This window comes from Hylaeus volcanicus, unplaced genomic scaffold (genome assembly GCF_026283585.1).
Source record: "Hylaeus volcanicus isolate JK05 unplaced genomic scaffold, UHH_iyHylVolc1.0_haploid 12221, whole genome shotgun sequence".
In the NCBI taxonomy this organism is placed as follows: Eukaryota; Metazoa; Arthropoda; class Insecta; order Hymenoptera; family Colletidae; genus Hylaeus; species Hylaeus volcanicus.
The window spans coordinates 700,303-719,935 of NW_026533163.1; the positions used below are offsets into that span (position 1 = coordinate 700,303).

The 19,633-nt window shown below is 31.4% G+C and overlaps 6 protein-coding genes across 31 annotated transcripts; 1 reads left to right on the forward strand and 5 right to left on the reverse strand.

The window, feature by feature from the left end:
- On the reverse strand, positions 1-526 carry LOC128883489 (uncharacterized). Its single transcript, XM_054135898.1, has 3 exons — positions 396-526; positions 279-342; positions 1-215 (listed from the first exon to the last, which is right to left on the reverse strand). The coding sequence occupies exons 1-3, from the start codon at positions 443-445 to the stop codon at positions 81-83; spliced, it is 249 nt and encodes an 82-aa protein (XP_053991873.1). The 5' UTR covers positions 446-526; the 3' UTR covers positions 1-80.
- A 1,513-nt stretch (positions 527-2,039) lies between these two features.
- LOC128883505 (uncharacterized) lies at positions 2,040-7,165 on the forward strand. Of its 25 annotated transcripts, none has more exons than XM_054135929.1 (22): positions 2,040-2,161; positions 2,225-2,593; positions 2,648-3,248; positions 3,296-3,387; positions 3,446-3,599; positions 3,646-3,916; positions 3,965-4,366; positions 4,414-4,562; positions 4,614-4,676; positions 4,733-4,829; positions 4,878-5,011; positions 5,061-5,471; positions 5,523-5,639; positions 5,687-5,853; positions 5,979-6,051; positions 6,100-6,216; positions 6,273-6,356; positions 6,407-6,536; positions 6,586-6,686; positions 6,729-6,809; positions 6,859-6,971; positions 7,024-7,165. In XM_054135929.1, exons 1-21 carry the CDS (start codon positions 2,142-2,144, stop codon positions 6,922-6,924), a joined length of 3,699 nt encoding a protein of 1,232 aa, XP_053991904.1. In that variant the 5' UTR covers positions 2,040-2,141; the 3' UTR covers positions 6,925-6,971; positions 7,024-7,165. The 25 variants fall into 25 exon arrangements, 11 of the variants coding, with proteins under 11 accessions (XP_053991904.1, XP_053991907.1, XP_053991903.1 ...); XM_054135932.1 differs by lacking the exon at positions 7,024-7,165 and having other exon boundaries at positions 5,061-5,211; positions 5,254-5,471; positions 6,859-7,000; XM_054135928.1 differs by lacking the exon at positions 7,024-7,165 and having other exon boundaries at positions 6,859-7,000.
- A 2,011-nt stretch (positions 7,166-9,176) lies between these two features.
- On the reverse strand, positions 9,177-11,220 carry LOC128883507 (uncharacterized). 2 transcript variants are annotated; one of them, XM_054135940.1, is made up of 9 exons: positions 11,132-11,220; positions 10,867-11,024; positions 10,755-10,820; positions 10,334-10,695; positions 10,120-10,290; positions 9,923-10,009; positions 9,767-9,859; positions 9,562-9,696; positions 9,177-9,515 (listed from the first exon to the last, which is right to left on the reverse strand). In XM_054135940.1, the coding sequence occupies exons 2-9, from the start codon at positions 10,910-10,912 to the stop codon at positions 9,183-9,185; spliced, it is 1,293 nt and encodes a 430-aa protein (XP_053991915.1). In that variant the 5' UTR covers positions 10,913-11,024; positions 11,132-11,220; the 3' UTR covers positions 9,177-9,182. The 2 variants fall into 2 exon arrangements, with proteins under 2 accessions (XP_053991915.1, XP_053991916.1); XM_054135941.1 differs by lacking the exon at positions 11,132-11,220 and having other exon boundaries at positions 10,334-10,416; positions 10,495-10,695; positions 10,867-11,119.
- A 151-nt stretch (positions 11,221-11,371) lies between these two features.
- On the reverse strand, positions 11,372-14,719 carry LOC128883316 (uncharacterized). The gene is made up of 13 exons (XM_054135532.1): positions 14,569-14,719; positions 14,377-14,501; positions 13,991-14,112; positions 13,824-13,926; positions 13,407-13,514; positions 13,267-13,327; positions 13,103-13,214; positions 12,892-13,027; positions 12,749-12,837; positions 12,543-12,683; positions 12,360-12,490; positions 11,506-12,305; positions 11,372-11,458 (listed from the first exon to the last, which is right to left on the reverse strand). The coding sequence occupies exons 2-12, from the start codon at positions 14,438-14,440 to the stop codon at positions 12,191-12,193; spliced, it is 1,182 nt and encodes a 393-aa protein (XP_053991507.1). The 5' UTR covers positions 14,441-14,501; positions 14,569-14,719; the 3' UTR covers positions 11,372-11,458; positions 11,506-12,190.
- On the reverse strand, positions 14,706-17,101 carry LOC128883315 (uncharacterized). The gene is made up of 8 exons (XM_054135531.1): positions 16,870-17,101; positions 16,544-16,805; positions 16,074-16,490; positions 15,738-16,020; positions 15,590-15,677; positions 15,398-15,517; positions 14,955-15,295; positions 14,706-14,825 (listed from the first exon to the last, which is right to left on the reverse strand). Exons 1-8 carry the CDS (start codon positions 17,049-17,051, stop codon positions 14,743-14,745), a joined length of 1,776 nt encoding a protein of 591 aa, XP_053991506.1. The 5' UTR covers positions 17,052-17,101; the 3' UTR covers positions 14,706-14,742.
- Positions 17,102-17,315: 214 nt separating this feature from the next.
- On the reverse strand, positions 17,316-18,860 carry LOC128883336 (uncharacterized). The gene is made up of 4 exons (XM_054135572.1): positions 18,240-18,860; positions 17,933-18,157; positions 17,672-17,879; positions 17,316-17,610 (listed from the first exon to the last, which is right to left on the reverse strand). Exons 1-4 carry the CDS (start codon positions 18,507-18,509, stop codon positions 17,378-17,380), a joined length of 936 nt encoding a protein of 311 aa, XP_053991547.1. The 5' UTR covers positions 18,510-18,860; the 3' UTR covers positions 17,316-17,377.
- Positions 18,861-19,633: the final 773 nt, after the last annotated feature.

Sequence of the window (19,633 nt, forward strand, 5' to 3'; positions counted from 1 at the left end):
GCAGCTTAGTGTACTTTCATTATTTCTTGTTGACATATTAATAATTACGTAGTACAAATGTGTTTAATACAAAAAAAAAATTACTGTGAAAAACTCAATAAGCCACGTTCGTGAAATAAACGATTTAAACATGAATCGCTTTCACCGCGTTTTCTTAAATAACCGCAAATTGCAAAAGTTGAATATTTCCCATGGTAATGTCCAAGAGCATCAACCTAGAGACAATGACCACAATAGAAAAAAATAATTTTGCAAAAAAATATTTGTCAGGTACATACTTCTCCAACATTAAGCTGAATGGATCCATGATCTTTGGCGCCAATGAGTCGACCTGTAGCGGAGCTAACAATACATGAGAAAATTTAACGAAAAAACATGGTTATTTCTGTTCATACCATTTACGAGGAACATAAAGATCTACAAACTTTCCTTCGTCGTTCTCCATTATTTCCACAACTTAAGCACTCTTTAGCGTTCAGACAAGGGAATAACGATAACCGCCAGAAGAGTAGCACGTTGTTGGGGCAGTTTCATTCTATGCGTCACAGGGTTTCTTGAACATCCCAATCCAATCTACATGCTTTTACATTGTTGAACCAAAATAGAATGAAACAAACATTTGATTTCTGTTTTGTCAATGTTCAAAAAACTTTCGTTGATTAAACTTTTAAAAATTTGGTTTATTAAATTGTCAAAAGAGAGAATATTTTTTTTTAGTTGCATTGTTAGCTCAAAACTCAGGAGGCTTCTTTTCCTTTATGTTCTCCACCACCTTCTTGGTCGGCATAATAAAGTGTACCAAAAAATGACTCAAGGTACACTTAAATAAAGTGACACTAGTTAATGTTGATTACAAAAATTGTAAACAACTGCAAACTGATAGTTTTATTTTAATAAGAATACGGTTGTCTGGAAATTAAAAAGACGGTTGGAGAGTTAGGAAAGTTGTTGCGGTTTCATAACGCTACCATAAAACAACGTCAACTCGAACCAAGCAAATTTTATAAAAATTAAACATCACTGAAAAGTGGTATTTATTAGTAGAAAATTTGAGTTTGAAGTGTAAGAAGACTAATTTTAAGCACATTTTAATGGGATATTTTTGAAGGGAAGAAATAGGTTACTAATTAGAAGTATGGAGAAAACAGTCGACGAAATTTGAAGGGTAAAGGAGCTAGTGCGACTTTATAAATACTTTCGAAAATCGATGTTTTACTTCTAACTAACACCATAAACTGTTTTCCAAAACGTAACGTTTATTTAGAACTCTCGCCAAGCGTAACATAGGTTGCCACACGCCTGTAGTGGGAAATTTTTAAATCTTGCGAACACATCACGTAAATTGTTACCACATAAAAGGTTCTCCAAAGCCATTTTTTTAAAGAGCATTGGATTCGAATACCACTCAATTCACTTAGTAAAATCTTTTGTTATTACATCCAGTAGTATACATTTCATCGTGATACCTTACAGTTGTCATTAAATATCGAGAAATAAAGTTTCAGTATAATTTAAGAACTTTTAAACTTATTAAACACGGTAGTGAAATTGAAGTGAAAGTAAGGGTTCTTAACATTTTCGTTAAATTCAAATTAGATCGTTTCCAAATTACGCGCTAACGTTTCATTTCCATCCTATTCTTTTAATGTGGACATGATTGGTAACAAAAATCACAAGAGGCCACGTTGGTATAAAGGTTTTTTTCTTAATAGCGCATTTAAAAAAAATTCAATTAATACAATCAAAAGGAGTACAATACTTTCTATTAAAGGCTCCTCTATTTCTTATAGATTAGTTGATAAAAAGGTTGTTTTCAAATATATTTGATCAATGAGTAAGACGTATTTCATCTTATTAAAACTGTTCTTGTGGTTTATGATAAAGAAACCTAATGGATTCTAGTTTAAAGCTGTTATCGTGTAAATGAATTCAGAGAGTAATAAAATTCACCTTACGTAAAGACAAAATATAAATATTATCGATGTTCATCTATTGAAGGTGTCCCACCGCGTGAGCAAACAAAATGGAAAAAATAATATAAAGCCTGTTTTTAAATTAAAAAAAAATTGTGGAATACTTTAAAGTACCATTACATTCCGGTATACAAATCTTAAAAAAAGTTTTACTAATAGTGTCGTTAGATGGAAGAAAATTTAGTCAGGTAGGACGAACACCAGTATTTTATTTATGTAAAGTACAATCTTGGTTGTGTGTGGTACGGTAGGAGTGATGTAGAAGAGTTAGAAAATATTATTAAAACAACAAAAAGTAAACCAGAATGTTCTACCCTCACGAATATTTTAATATCAACGGTAGATGAAATTCTTCAAGATTCAAGCATTTCGCGAGAAAACGTAGAGCCTGCAGATTTGTCAAACGTGGAACCGTTGAGTGCAAAACAACAAAACGCTGAGATTTTGAAGCAAGACGTGTTAACAAAACTCGATGTTCAAGCTGAAAAAACGAAAGAAACAAGAGCATTGACTAATAAAGATGCTTTAGTAAGAGAAGATAAATGTTATGCAGAAGACATTAATGCCAAAGTTTACCCCGCAAGTGATGGTTCAACACCCGTGTTATATTATATGAAGCGGTAAAAGTACTTTTTATTTAATTTCTAAAACATTTTTTTTTTTTTTTGAAAAAGGCTATTAGATATTCAAAAAAAATATTCGGATGTAATAAAAAGACGACACAGTGTCCACTTTTTTCATGAAACGTTGCGCAAAACGTCTCAGTACCGGTTAAAGCCATACCAACATTTGTCTTCAAAGCGTGATCAATCACGCTTACAGAAATATGCCTCTATGTACAGACCAACAGCATCTTTAAGTGAAATAGAAAATACAACCTATCAAGAAAAAAGTTTAATTGGCCTGGCAAGTCAGTCTTTTGATAATTTAGAGGCCACGAATTCAGGAAAAGTGCCTTTAATGTGTTACCCATTATCTAAACATGAAGTAGAGTATGTTGATCGAAACCTGGTTGTAAAGGGTGTTCAAAAAATGCCGAAACCTAATCCTATATGGCTTTTTCAAAAAAATGGATGTGATTTATCTTTAGCTCATTTAAGAGAGGTAGCAAAGCGTTTAAGACAAGATATACAAAATATGGAGCTAAAATGGAAAAAAAGTTTGTGTCGCCAAAATCTTCAAGACTTCTCTTGTGTAGGAGTAGATGAAAGATTGGCTGAATTGTATAAATTGCAGACATATGTTTCTTTAGAACAACAAAAAAAGAAAGAGAATGTAAGTAACTTAAAAAAAAAATTAACTAGTCATGCCCCACTGCTCAGATTTGTTATGAAGTAGCCTTATGTGATTCACAATTGAATACAATGATGCGCGATAAGCGGAATGAATATTTTACTCAACTTTACGGTGACAAGTTAGCGATTTGAAGTTAATACTTTTCGCCTTATGTTATTTTCTTGTTTATGACAAAGTCAAAATCCTGACACAATACGTTTTTTGAGAAACAAAACGAAAAAATTGTCGAAACAATACGAAGAATTGGAAGGATTAAAGCAAGATTTGTTCAAGCACTATTCCCATTCTGATGTATTACGAAAAATAAAAAATGGTGCTTTTCACTTGAAGGTAAATTTGTTTAAAATATGTGTCATGACGTATTGGTTTCTTCTAGTCAAAATGTGAACCGTTGCCAAATCATTGTACTTCCCTAGACCGTGAATTGATTCTTAAAAAAGCAGGTTACTCACACACCCCAGTCATGGCAGCCGACTATCTTATAAAAACAAAATTTCCTAAAATATTTCCTAAAACCGCTTATTCACAAAGATGGGAATTTGAGCTTAAAACGCCTAGAAAAGGATACAAAAACGAGGAGTACATGGATAAGGAAGATACTTTTGAAGCAAGGTTACTTCTAATGGATGTTGAGAAAAAAAAAAAAAGTAAGCTGGAATAAACTGCTGACGAATCCAATTCTGCTTTTTTATAAGAGATAGAAGAGCGAAAAACGACAGAGACACTTTTTCCAAATAGAGTTTATCTAGAAAAATTGAAAGAAAAAAAAATTATTGACAAGAGATGGGAAAAAATACTAAAGCAGTTGGAGTTTGAAAAAGAAACAGCTACTACTCACTATAGTCGAGTTGTGAACCCTCAAATAACGATTTCCCCTTCTGCTCCGTGCAACACCAAAACGATAGTTGTGCACGCCAAACATTCACCGACTGAAAAAAAAAATTTTAAAACAATGCGTTCGTTAGATGACCGACACATTGTTAAGCGTACTGAGGACCAAACTTTTTTTGACGTATATCCAAAATTACAATCAGAAAAACAAAATTTAAAAGAAAACATTGTGAATTTAAAAAAAAACAAACAAGTGACGTTATCAAGTGCGTTTTTCCAATTCAATTTTTTTTTAGACTTTGGAGTGTAACAGGAAACATGAAAAGTCGTTTTCCTCAAAGAAGATGTCCTTGTTATGTCGAGATACCCAATAATCTACCTAATGAAAATGTATCCGACTTGTACAAAACCATTGATATAGGAATTCAACATCATCGTCTCGGCTTGCCTGATATGGCACTCGTTAGTTTTATTTTAAATAACATTCCTTGTAAACAACAAACTAAATGGTAGATGTTTGCTACTTTTACATTGGCACTTCAAAAAATGGATGATCTAGATCCGTTAACACTCTTGGTCATCTTTTTACTGACGCATGTTTTAAAACAGTAATGTTACTATTTGTGTGATAGGATTATGCCGAGTTGTTAGTAAAAGGATTACTACATTACCCTCTACAATTAAGCTTTGTTTGGGACGGTGTTTCACTATTACTCAAAATTTATAACAGTTAAATCACTATCTATATATATACACGATTGATGTCATGTTTTCAAGCTGTAGAATGTGTGAATAAAGAGAAGCTTTTAAATCTTTTGTTAGAGACCTTTACAACTCTTTTAGCTATAGAAGATGAAGAGTTGCAACTTTTATTGCTTCAAGGAATCTGTATTGTCACTGACACACCTTACGTAAAACAAAAATATTGTCTTTTCCAAACTATGACATGATGTGTTATAGAGGTTTACTCTAAGCCCGGATCTGATTGATTTTTTACTTGATATTGTTCCTATAACACAATCGCATGAATTGGTCGAAAAAGGAATGCAATTGTTATGTTTAGGATCCATTGGTCATCGGAAAAAAGAGAAATATGCTCTATTCGTGAATTGTAAATACTGTGGAATGTTGAAAGCTTATTTTTATGTCCCAGGCTTGAGTATCTATCAAAATCATTCTGGCATTGTTCTCCAATGTTGTTTATCGATCCATGCTTATGCGCAACGCGCCATCAGTGAAGTTTTTCGTCCTGATAAATCGAGCCATCTATTTAGAAAAAAGGTTGATATTGTACAATTCAAAGAAGGACAATTGTCTTTGCCTAAGGAGCCTGTATCTTGGATGCTTAAAGATGGCTCCGACATACGACTGGTAACCAATTACTAAATGTACGACAGAGTATTGAGCTTGCATTATATATAGATTTTCACGGTTATGCACGATTACACACGTTATCGTAAAGTTATAGGAGCTGTGTGTAGTGCTTTATGTAGTCTATCCAAAGTTTCTTTATTACATATAGAAACACTTTCTAAGCAAGTAAATTGATTATTTTTTTGAAAAAATCAGTATGTCATAAACAAAAGCCATTAGGTCTTTTACTTGAGATTGCAAAGGAATTTCCGTCAAGCCAGTGTATTGCCCTTAGCGTATCACGAATCATGCAATCTTTTCTTGCTGTGTTTCCTTTCGATACTATAATAAAATCAAATCTTTCCGTACAACTTTTAATCAACTTTATAAAACATCAAAAGTACGTTTTGAAGAATATAGTATCAATCATTATGATAAGATGAATGAATTTTTTATAAAGAAATCGCTATAAAAATTTAAAATCTTTAACTTGCCATGTTGTTAATAATTATTTTTGGCTTCTAGCTCCCCTAATGTTCATGCAGAATGTTGTATGGCTTTAATGGCAGTAGGAGATCAAACACAATTTTTATCGTCCGTAAGATTGTTAAGTAGAAATGGATTGAAAAAGAAAAAAAACTTTTAGAATGTCACACATCAAATTCTTCCTCCCATTTTAAGCGTCGCGAAAGACAAGGTTACAAACAAGTCTCACACCCAGATCATTTGCTCATTTCTTAAAACGCTTTGTGATATGAAAAACGTAGACTCATTCAAAAGTAGTATTTTGTGGTCTCTAATCGGCGTTGCGCTTTATAGTCAAAAATCTATGATCATATTAATAAGTCCAAGGGATTACTTTATACAATGCAAGTTATTAATTACCAACAGGATGTTGCTGTGGTAATATTTTTTAATAGACTTGACTCGAATTAAAAATTAAACCCGTGTAGATAATCAAAGACGTTTGTTGTATATCGAAATGTCTTTTAGAAAAGTATCCCGATTCAACAAAGGAAATACAACCAAATTTATTTATTCAAACCTTTTGTAATCTTTTAAGAATTTATACTGACAATTTAGGTACTTATTTGACATTATACAACACTTTTAATACATTTCTACCTGCTAGATATTTGTGTTTTGATAATCTTAACCATAGAGCACTACTTATCAGTTAGTGTTGAAGGTTTTAAATATATTCCTATTGATCATTTATTGATTCTTGAAAAAGTAATTTTTTCGTTATGCACTAGCTTTAAAATGGTACTTTAGATAGGTCTTCATGGAATGAAACTACAACGACGGGATATCATTTTACAAGTCACAAATCATCTCTCCTTCCTTTCTGATAGGGTATATTAAATGTAAAAAAAAAAACTTTTTAGTGAATGTATGTACTTAGGCGTCCTTGAGTGAAGGAATCATAGCTAAAGCATCATGTCAAAAAATTATTAATAGTCTAAAATGAGGCTACATAGTTTTTTTTCTTTGTTCTTCTTCGTTACTTATAAAACCGTACATTTTAACATAAACATCTATAGCATTTAATACATTTTCTCTGAAACAGAACGTTTACAGGTGGCGCGTAATGTTGTGATTCCAAGCGACGCAACTAAAAATCAAACTATGTTTTGAATCTGATTTTCTAATGTTTTTTTCATGTGCTATCTGAGTTATGCATTCTAGAGGTTTCATGCAAGGGAACGTGGACACACTGGGACATGTAAAAGCAAACTCCTTGGAATGGAAAGAGTAAGTTGTACACCATGTTTTTTTTCATAATCATAGAAAAAACGCACTACTAGACTAAACTTTCGGTATGCTCGTTTGATGTTAAGCTCTTATTCTTTCCTTAGCTGTGAAAAAAAGTTTATGGAACTCTGGCACACAAAATCAAACATTATTGGTATGGTCGCGACACAACACAACTCAGTATAATTTTTTTTTTTATTAGTTAAGCCTAAGCAAGTGGACAATTGTTCGCAAAAATTATTTTCTTTACCTAGTAGCTTTCCTATGTCTCACTGTAAAGGGTATCTGAATGGAAACTTGCTGGCTATTGATAAAAGTAGTGTATACGCGGTTGAAGCACTTGGAATTAAACAAGGAAATATTGTTCTTGATTTATGCTGCGCTCCGGGTATGAAACTCGCATGTATTTCTGATTTAGTCGGAGATCAAGGTTTTGTAATAGGAGTGGTAACCTTACATGTTTCCTATTTTCTTTGTTATACACACATTGTTATTGAATATAGGATATTTCACCACACCGGTTAGATACCACGTTAGCCGTGATGAAAAAATACAATTTACACAATGTTGGCTTATTACTGGTATTTTAGTAACACGCTCAAATTAATAAGCTAGTGTGATCAAATATGATTTCATGTATAGGCGGATGGTCGTTCAAACATCTTTTCTAATGATACGTGCTTTTTAGAATGTATGGGGGGATTTTGGAATAACTGGTCACTTCCTTATACTCGTGAGAGAAAGTCAAGAGCACGACGTAAAAAAATCACGCAGATTAATGCATTCGCTTTTGAACGTATAAATACGTTATTATTAAAAAGAGGGTCTCCAGTAACTTTTGATAAAGTTTTAATTGATGTATAAAAGAAGGTTTGCTTCAAATTAAAAATGACTTTGTGTTCATTATGCAAAAGGTTGAATGCACTCATGATGCGTCTCTCCGCCACGTTCAAAAATTTATTAAAATCAATGGGTCTCAAGTACTAACGCACCAAAGATTCAACTAGAAAACCTTGTTTTGTTTACAAGAGTTTTGAAGAAATCATTAATAATAAAACTAAGATTTCCAATTTAAATTCTTTACAAAAAGAACTTTTAGAATCAGGTTTTCAGAAATGTTGTAAAGGTAATTTGCGATTGTCTCATGATTTTCAAAAATCATAGAATTCGTGTGCTTAGGTGGAACTATTGTGTATTCAACGTGTAGCTTCTCTCGCCTTCAAAACGAGGAAGTGGTTGAAGCTATTCTTTCCAAATTTAAAGAGAGTATTCAACTAGACGCTCTACCCTTTCAGGTGTCTAACCATAACGACATTGGTTGTGTTAAGGCACAACCTGTCAAAATTATAGGTTTTGCGAATGAAAAAAATGTTTCATGTGCTTGTCGTTTTGAACCTGACTTAAGCGACTGTAGTGGTCTTTTTTTATGTCGTTTGCAAAAACTATTATAAAAAAATATCAAAACGAAAAAAATCTTTTTTTTTTAAAAAAAAGCACAGAAGAACACTAAAACCATTAAGACATTTTTACATTAAAATCCCTACTCCAAGATAAGATCATTGTCTGTATTATACTCTTCCTAAACCTAGTCAATTACTCAATTTTCTTAAAGTTCCACTATTACCAATAGTCGTCAGAGACCAAATATTACATATTTAGAGACAATAATCATTGTAGTGTAATCAAAAAAACAATACTACCATTACTGCATGAACTTTTTTATATTGGTGAAGAAACAAGAACTTTAATAATAAATTTCATAACATAAAAACGTCGATATGCTGATTGATAGTCCACGAAATTGTTAACTAACGACATTTGTTGAATTAGTACAAAAATATCACAAATTCTCTTTCCTTCTCTGATAACTCAACATATTGAGTGTTTTGAACTAATCCAAGTCATGTGTTACACGAATTCAAATTTTTTAAAAACAGTAGAAAACTCTCTTTACATAAATAAAACGAGAAAATATCACCAATATGGTGTTGGCGCTACCTGATTTGATTGACTAGCTTCATATGTAAAAGAATTTCCCTTTTTTAACTGGACGGAACCGTAAGTAGTACCACTGTATCTTATAGGGTCCCCGTATGAAGGCAATAATTGTTCACTTGATATACCCGACCCAATTTTCGTCCTTTCCGTCGAGAATGGTGTAACCTTAGGTAAAACCTCTTGTTGTTCCTGTTTTTGTTCTTGTTTTGTAACAGGGTTTTCCCATTGAGCTTGATGTTGAAAAAAAAAATTTTGAACGGAAGGAAGCTCTGGTGCTAAAATGTGACTAATATTTGGTCCTAGAAATTTCTAACAAATAATGAATCAAACAGTTACATACAACGTGAATTCTTACCGTAATAGACTGAATTAAAGATGAATATACCTCTGGTTGCGACTTCTCGCAATCTTTTTTATCATTTTTGAGAACTGTTATGGTAGATGACGAAAAATTTTGTATGGATAATAGTTTCAGTTTACTCGAAGATACCTTGATGTTAAAAAAAAAAAATATGTAAAACGATGCTTGGTAGGTCAACATTTTATAAATTTTTTTATACCAAATGATGTGTAAAAAAAAAAAAAATTTTTGACATGTTATCAGCTTGAAGAAAATTCTGTATAATTCCTTTTTCTCCATAATGTTGTAAAATCTAAAATTTTCATAGATTGTTAGCATTTTGTCTACAAAAAAGCAATAGTTATAAAGGACGTACATCCCCGAGAGATAAAGGTGTATCGCGAGGAGGGATACATTTATATTTACATTTAACATAAGGCAAACGACGCCTTTTTAGTTGCACCTATAAAAAAAAATTATGTATTAGCTCAACCTGTGTTTCGTCTTTTTATTTTGATTATGTCTTTACGATCTTTTTGTTACAAAATCAAGTGATTTTGGAAGTAAACTCACTGGCTTTTGTTTGCTTGTGTTTGTCTGATCACGGAAATCGTTAGGAGTTGTTTTCGCAACGTTTGGAATTGAGGATGGAATTGATTGAATGGAAGAGTGATGCTCTGTATATGCCCTTTCTTGATATTGTTGTTTTAACTTCTTCCACCATAAACTAATTGAAACCGCTTGCTTAAAAAAAATGTGTCAAATGTTTTTGAAATCAAAATCATACTTTAAAAAAAATTGTATTGGTAGCATTAAAACGCTTGCAGTTAGAAAAAATTAAATCGACATCTCGGCTCATGTCAGAGAAATCTATGAACAAAAAAAAATCTTTGACTAAGACCAGAAGAAACCAAGCAACAGGTTGTTTTATAAGAAGAAAAAACATACTCATATAGTCTCCATTTTGAATTTTAAATTCTATTTTACTAAAGTCCATAGGATGTTCAACAATAGTAAGGTACTCGGGAACTAGATTCACATCAACAGGTTGATGAAAAATCTTAAATCGGTCACGTCTCTTTAATAAAGTTAATGCATCCATCATAAGACTTGTTAGGGTTTCAGTAAGGGGGATAGAGCAAAGATGTTCTGAATTTTTTTTTCAAATTTCAGCCCAAATTATTATGGAAAATACAAAAACTTCTTACGACGAGTACGAGTACACAAATTTGGACGAAAAGAAAGACCTCTACGAGATTTTTTTCGTAGAGGCTCTATAAAAAAGCTCAATGTCGTGCCTTAACATGATATACAACACACCGTTTGAGGAAGGATACATTCCACAAGATACATTTGACGATGTCATCAATGTCAACAATTTTGAAAGACTTAAACTTTCAAAAATTGCTACGAATCAAGTGGGATAGACAATTCTGCTACACTAGAAATTTTCCATTTTAAAAATTTTTCAACTTCATCTACGACATTAAAAAAACTGTTTTATAAATAATATTCTTTTCAATTATAAAAAAACAAATTGTTTTTTCAATAAAAGAGTAATGAAAACTTTTTATAAATAGCATACTTTTGAATCATGTTTAAAACGAATGCATTTTTTTTTATATTAAAATTAAAAAAAAACTTCTTATACACCAATATTGTTTTCACTTTATTTGAATTCTGCTATGCTTTCTAGGGTTTACTTATCGTTCAATACTAATCCTTTTATTTGAAGGATCTGTTCCATTTGCTAACACTTTTATAAAATGCGATGAATACTATGCATACCAGTTATTCACAAGTATAAAAAAAAACATTTCTCATTTTTATAACCATTAGTGTTCCATTGTAACACAAAGAAAGGCAGATTATTTATTGTAAAATTCTTTGAACACGTTGAAAATGTTATGATCTATCAAGTGATTTATCATACGATTTATTGATGGGTAAAAAACTTACTTAAATCATTTTTTTTTTAATTACTCCGTCTTAATTTTTTAGACACATCTAAAAAAATACTGACCATTAAAATTAGAAGAAATTTTTGAAAGAAAATAATTCGTCTTGGAGTTACATTGTATCTAATAAAATGATGCACTCATACAACATTGCAGTAGTAAACACCATCACTTCACATTCGCTATTGCTTTATTATAACAAAATACAATTGCTTACTAAAAGCAATTCTAAATTGTTATAACGATCAAAGCTTATAAGAAATTTCAGATTAAGCTTTTATTCTTTTTCGACTATCACCAAGTTAGAGAAAAGGATTAGTATTTAAATACTGGAAATACATTAAATTAATATAACAACTGTATTGAGATGATAGAGAGTGTGATTACAATTTTTCAAAATTGCATTGGTAAAATAATATTAGTAATGGTTTTGCTGTATTTCGACAATGTTTTTGGTGAATGAACGAAAATTATGCTGCGTAATGAAAGCTTTGAAAAAAACGAATTTTTTTTAATACACTAGTAAAAAAATTAAGATAAAACTGCATTGAAAATGTTTATTTTTGATTACATCACGAGATAAATTTTTAATCACAAAAAGCAATTTCGTGATAATTGTGTCAAACTAATTATCTACTAAAGCTAAAGAAAAAACTTGTCATAATAACATAGAGGTAAAATACGAATTAAATTGTATTAAGTTTCTGAGAAGAGTAATGACTTCTTTTTTTTTTTACAAATTCTTTTATTTGCAAACGTAGTTCATCTTGAGGAATAAGATCAGTAAACTTGAGGGCCATACTAATTAAAAAAACAAATTTGAAAAACAGTACAAATACAACTGCTATTTCTTACCGATTATACGGATCAAATTCCTCAGTCATTAAATGCCGCTCAATCGTTTTACGATCCATAATGTGACCCGATGTAGGTAATTTTACGGGGTCCTCCATTAGATTGTCCATAATTGGGTCCTTATACTCATCCTAAAATATTAAGCTTAATTGAATTATTCAATAAGTTTTGAAATCCAACTACCGGTATTTCATCCCAAATCTCTTCAAGCCATTTCTCTTCTGCATTAAGTATATCAGATGTTTTTTCCAAAAGCAAAATAATTTCGGAAAATGTTTCTAAATGCTTGGAGGATAATAGTTCTTCTCGACTAGCAATATAGAACTTAAATAAAAACAAAATAAAGCTAGAGTTAAAGAAGCACCAGATTAATAAAAAATTAATTTTACCGCTTTTTTAAAAACTGTTTTTTTAAAATACCGTGTATCATTGCACACAGAATGTATGATTTTTTCCTTGGTGTCAGTGTCAAATGACGCTAAATTAACGAGAATGAAATAAAAAAAATTGAAAGATATAAAAATTAGTTTACCTAGAGATATATAAATCATAATAGTTGTAGCTAAAAGAGCCTTCGGGTCAAAATTGTATTTTTCAAAACAAGAAACTTTTAATTCTAAACATCGAGGCCCAATAAGATGTTCCAAACAGCAATTAAGACTAGTCGTCTATGGGAATTAATTTAAAATTTCAAGAGTATAAAAGAACTGTTATCCGTTTTTACACAATGCAAGCTTTCTAACCACTTGCAGTAACAAAATCGGAGAGTCAACAATGATATCTCCAAAAATTTTCGCTATAGTTGCGACAACTTGAATAGTTCTTAGGCCCGCATCAGTCAGACTTTTACATAAACTAAAGAAAATATTTGTTCAGATATATGGGAAAAAGAAAATAAATGAAATACCGTTCCAGCTGTTGAAAAGGAATTTCAGAAACATTGTGCCCTTGATCAATGCTTTGTGTATCTTTTTGTACATTTTTATTACCATCGGAAAAAACAACGAATTTATTTTTGTGTTGACGTCATATTTGTCATGAATTTACCGAATTCATCATTAGCATTATTGGCTCTTTGTTCGTCATTCGCTGATGCAGTTGTTGTAGATGGCAACTGTTGGTTCGTATCCAAAAGTTCTTGCGAATCAGTACTTACTACAAATCACACAAACAAACAATTCAAACTCTTTATTCTACCACGTTTCTAATTTCGTTGCCTTGAGAAGACAAGCTTTTATTATGAGCTTGCATCCATATAAAGACTTTACCAATAGGTCAAAGTACTACTTATTAGCAGGTATGAACACTATGAATAGAAAGTTTGAGTCGTATAAATGTTCAGTAACATAAGAAATAAAAATTTTCGACTAATTAGTTTAACATTGTGTCTCATCAACTAACAATAACACTAAAGCGTCTATTTAAACAATTAACTATTGGCTTTGAGGGTTTTAAATTTTTTACCTTGAAATTTTTCTCGTTTTTTAACTTCAGCTAAAGCAGACATGCCTTCTTCTAGTAGCCACGTCATAGACTCAACTAACATCGCCATAAACTTAATGAACGTCTATTGATCATCAACAAAGGAAAAACAACTGAATGCAAAATAGTAACAAAACAACAACGGTTACTTCATTTGTTTGTGCGTTGGTGACAAATTGTTTTAACGAGTCAATAAATGCGTTTAATTCTAATAATCTTCCAAGATGTACAGTAAATGATAATCTCCGACGAAGACGAACGTAGTAACCATCTACAGTCAATGCAATGAAATATTTACAAATGATTTGTGGTTAGAGAAAAAGATAAAGTAGAATTCAGTAAATTTAAAAAGTATATAAAGTATATTTTTATAAACAAGCTTTTTTCCAGACAATCTATCGCATTAATTTTCTTTTATATAGCATTTATTTTATTGTTGAAAAGTAGAATAAACAAATTTGTGAGATTTAAATTAAAACATATTAAACCACCTTAAGGTGTAACGAAACAACGAGAGCATAAACGAAGAAATTACCTTTTTGTGCATCTATAAACGCTTTGACAAGTGTTGGAATTAAATGCTGAATCACTATGTCCATATTATCCACGCGAACTCCAAAGTAGAAATGACCATGGAGCTCGGAGAAGGGTTCATATCCACTACAGCATACCATATATTTATAAAATGATTTTTTAAATGGCGTATGGAAACACTATTAATAATTACCATGACCAACGACAGTGTGGGTTACGAATAATATCGTCGGATCGGAAAATGAAAAGAAAGAATTCAGCTAGTTTTTTTTCATTTATTAAAGACAAAGATTTGAATATAGCGGGAACAATGGGGTCCGATGGAAAGGACGGAGTGGAGGGCAAAGACAGAAAAAACCGTACGGACTCAGCAATATCTTCCAAAATACAATACGGCAAGATTTTTGAATGTGACGACGTGGAAGCTTGGTTTAAATTTTCTTTTTCTTCCTAAAAACAAGAAAAAACAAAATTAACAAAATACCGGAAACAATAGAAAAAAAAACTTAGATTTACTCTGCATTCTGCAAAACGTAAACGAATAGATGAAAAAATTTAATTAAAAAAAAAAAAACCTACGGAAATTCTTGGTATTATTTGGCATAGTAAACGACGTAATATCTAATTGTTTAAAAAGCCATGTCACTGTTAAATCAACGAAATACCACCAAGATTTCAAGAACATAGGATGGGCTATAAGGGACTGAAAGCACATGTACTCCCCCAATAATTCATGGTACGATTTTTGCCTAGGTGTGGAATGTTTAGAAGACGCCATTTCAGATTGTCGGGAATGTAATAACTCTCTTAAATGACTAAATTCATTAAGTAAAGGTCGAAAAAGATAACGTAAGCAAAGAAAAGAAACAAAAAAAATTTGAGTTGAAAATTTGGGTGTTTTTTTATTCTCGGGTGATGCCCTAATAAAACAAATTTGCCATAAAATCAAAAAAGATTGTTGAGCCATGAAAGTATCTTGATATGTTGTCTTCTACTTTCTTTGCCCACCCAATAACTTTTACCTGAATCCAACTTCCAATTCGTGCAACTCTTCTAAAAAGCACAAACGACTCTCAGATAAATAAGGTTGTAACAATGTCTGAGCTTCTTCGGACAATAGATATTCTATTTCAATACTTGATCTTTATAAAAGAAAAGAAGGACAGGAAAGGTTTTCTGGTAGTGATTAGTCAAATGCGAAGATGAGTACGTACGTTTTATGTAATTTAATAGGTTCTAAAAGCTTAAGACACATCCAGAATAAATTGAAATTGAAGCCCGAGCCAGTGAAACCGTGGTATTCTACATTGTTAGTCACAAGCTATAAAAGGAAGGAACAAGAAGCAGTGTGTGGAGCCTTACGCAAAGCGAAAGCCTCCATAGAAACAGACATGGTGGAAAAAAATTCAAGTTGTGAAGATATCCCTTGTTGTACACGTTTTTGATTGCCTTTTGCTATACTAGAAATCCATTCTAAACATTCGTAACGTGCGCCATTGCGACATAAAAGCGTTACAAAAATATGCGCTGTGTCTACGACTTGTAAAGCGTTTTCCCGGACATTGTCAATGGATTTTGCAAGATGTCTAGCGTTTTGACAAATATTTAGATTGAAATACTGTTGAGAACAAGAACGACTTGGATCCTAAAAATAAAAACATTTATTGCATATGGAATCGAAATGAAAAAAGACTTTACATGAACAAAATGAATAGCATCCAATGGGGTGAACCATAAAATATTTCCAAGTAATGTACAGCTAGCAAGCGCTACAGCAAAAGATTTTTTTTGTTTAGTAAGTAGATTTTTCTGCTTCACCGAAAGCTGTTGCCCGACAATTCTTGGAATATTCTTTTCCGTATTTATAAACATACATAAGGAATTAAATGTGTTATCATTGACACTTTTTAATTCTTTTTTTGAAGATATTTTTTTTTTAAAATGGCTTAAAACGTTACATATAACTTTTTCAAAATCTTCTTGGGATTCTTTTTCTAAACACTCGAACAAGGCCGATAAAAACTGATTTGTATTCGAGGTGGTTTCATATAAAAGAATCACAGATTCGGCGGTCAGTTCGTCAAGTTCATTTTGGTCATAATCTTTGTCGTCGCTCTAGAAATGTTAATACTTTGTGACATTTGAAAAAAAATATTATTTCACAATACCTGTATAAAAAAAAAAGGGCATTGAAATGATAAAACAGCAAAACGTAAAACAAGCGTCTGAATACAACTTAAGTCAACACCATTTTTTTCTTGCAACTTTCTCAAAATATTTCGAAACTTTGGTGACACTTTTATACAATCAGCTAAACAACGAGAATAACAATCTTTAAGCCACATGAGAAAGAGAGGGCAGTGCAACTTGATGAAAAAACCAACCCCCTGCGTTAAAACATCTTCACAGTGAGATAACAATGCAGTTTCTCTGCCAAGAAAAAAAAATAAACATGTATTTCTTATTAAAAAAAAAGTTAGGAATCAAGTCTCACATAGTTAGCGGACACGTGTCCTGCTCTAGTAGGGTTTTTTTTAAACTCAAAGTATCAATTTTTAAAAAAATAGGAGTTTCTGAAGAGTAATACTGTGGATTGGATAGAACAGTGCTGACACTCTCATCTGTTGTATAGCCAAACAACGTTTCAGCAAATGTATTGAGAACCGTGTCAATCATTGATTTTTAAATAGTATTTGAATAATATTTCTAGTAAATGTTCCAATAACTAATAATTTAAAAAATTAATAAACCAAATGACAACTAAAGTTAAATAGGTTTTCTCCATAAATAGTTTCTCACGCTTGTTTTTCGCTCCAGTATAAAATGAACATGAAAATGTCGTGTTTCTTGATTCAAAAGTTTCTTTCCCTACTCCGCTGTTCTTATAGTCACAGCAACATTTCTTGCGAATGTTATCTAATAATGTGTAGTAGAAAATGCTCATGTTTAATTCTATAGTTCTAAAAAAAAACTAGTTTATTTCTTTGAGTTGGTAGTAACAATTAATTATGTTCATAAAAAAGTAAGCCTATCGTACATAAAAACCCCAAGATAATAGCCGACATGCACGTCAAAATTTCTTGAATGTGAGTTATTTTTTTGTATATAATGACTTGAATAAGTGAACAAAACGAAAATAAACTAAGCAATTCTGGTAAGAGCATTGTTAGTGATTGTATTAAAAAATTGGATGCTGTAGCAATATGAAGTCCAAAATGATTTTCACCACTAAAACCTACAACCAGCACGAAAGATTTAGCATATGACAAAAATAAAAACTTCCCAGTCTTCATAACCTGAAAATATCATGATAATCCCAGCATAAAAAGATCCAGTAGCTAAAAGATTAAGAAGACAAGCATCAAAGTCTGCATAGCCGGCACGCTTGAGTAAAATAACATTCGTTATTTGCGAGGGTACTTCATGGAAAAAAAGGGTCATTCCCGTAGTAATACATTGATGTTGATAAGCTGTTTTATGTGCGATTCCAACAAAAATACCATCCTAATCATCAGCATATATCATAAACACATTAATAAAAAACATTCCTTCTTTACCACTATATTATGTAAGGCTGACGATAAAAGCGTTGTATGGGCCAAGGTCAATTCACGGTCTTGTTTAATCTTGTGAAAATGAGGGATATGTTGAAGGTTGGTATTATTTGAAACATTTTCCGTGTTTTCAAGTAACAATTTCAATGGAACGTGACAGGCATGCTTTTCATGAACAGTGGAAGAATCATAACAAGCGAAATTAGATCTATTTTGTTTCTTGTTTTTCTTCATTTTTAACAAAGCGACCAATGTCATATAAGAACAGCACAGTTAATGAAATTTGTTAACACAATAAACAAGACTTTACTTGAGATGGAGAAGAGTTTTTTATAGAAAAAAAGGATCCATTTTTGGTCAATGATTTGTCTTGTGAAGCGCACGATAAGGGTGGATTTTGAAATTGATAATAAAAGTTAACGAAGCTCAGAACTGTATGAACAATTACTACAAAAATCATTCCTATCAAAGCGGAGAACCCGAGTGTAAAGCATTCCCATACTGATAAAGAATTTGTGAAATTATGAGAAGCCATTTGAAATGCTTGGGGTATTAAATGAAAAAAAGTATCACACAACATCAAAATAATTGAAAGGCTTAAAAAAAATATATCCAATAAATTGGTTAAATTTTCTCTGAAAAATATTCCGCTAAAACGATGCAAATGTCGAGCAATAAACACACTAAACACAAAACACGTGTGAAATAAGAGAAGAATAAGCCAACATAAAAAATAAAAAATATTTTTTTTTTTTTTTTTTTTAACCAATTCAAAAAAATACTTTTCTTTGAATTCACAGCATCATTTTTATTAAAAGTTATTAAAGATATAAAAAAAAGAATGTAGGATTGTGTAAAGACTATAACCCTCGTACAGCATAAACACGCTGACCAAAATTGTTTTGTATAAATCATTTTATTTTAATGAATGAAGTGGAATGATTCTTTTAAATAATACTAATATTTTTTATATGATCTACATGCGTCGAAAGGTTTGTGCGTTACCTAGGTTTTCCCTTTGACTTAAAAATTAATGAAAAACTTTATGAAAATAAATTTTGATCTATATTTACTTTTTTATGGAACTCGTTTAATAAATTGACTTCTTGTAACAGTTTAAAATAATACGAAGAATTGGAACTGTTACTATTGTGTGAGTTAGTTGTAATCATTTCATAATCATTATCTAACCAAGGAAGAATATGTTTTAAATTTATAGAGTGTTTATGTACAACATCCCATAATGTTAAAGGATAGCCCATACCATTATATATGCATGAATCATTACAAGAAAGTTGATTTTTTTTTAACATGGATTTGAAAAATGATAATTCTTGTAGTGTCACCAAAGTAAAACATAACCCATTCTGACCTGCGCGTGCTGTTCTTCCTATACGATGAATATAATTTCTTAAATGGGTAGGACAATCGTAATTAATTACAATATCTAAATTTTTAACATCTAATCCTCTCGTTAAAACATCTGAAGCCACCAAAATATCCAGAAATGTACTTTTTCGTTTTTCAAATTGACGTAATAAACGCTTGCGTTCTACAAGAGATAAATCGGCAGTAAAAAAGTGTGAGTGTAAAGAAAAACTTGCAGTGGTTTCTGCTAAAATTTCGTCTAAATCATTTGCAGTAGCTTTTTCTTCTGATTTCACATTAAAAAGAGAAATAAACTCCGGTAACATATCTCGATGA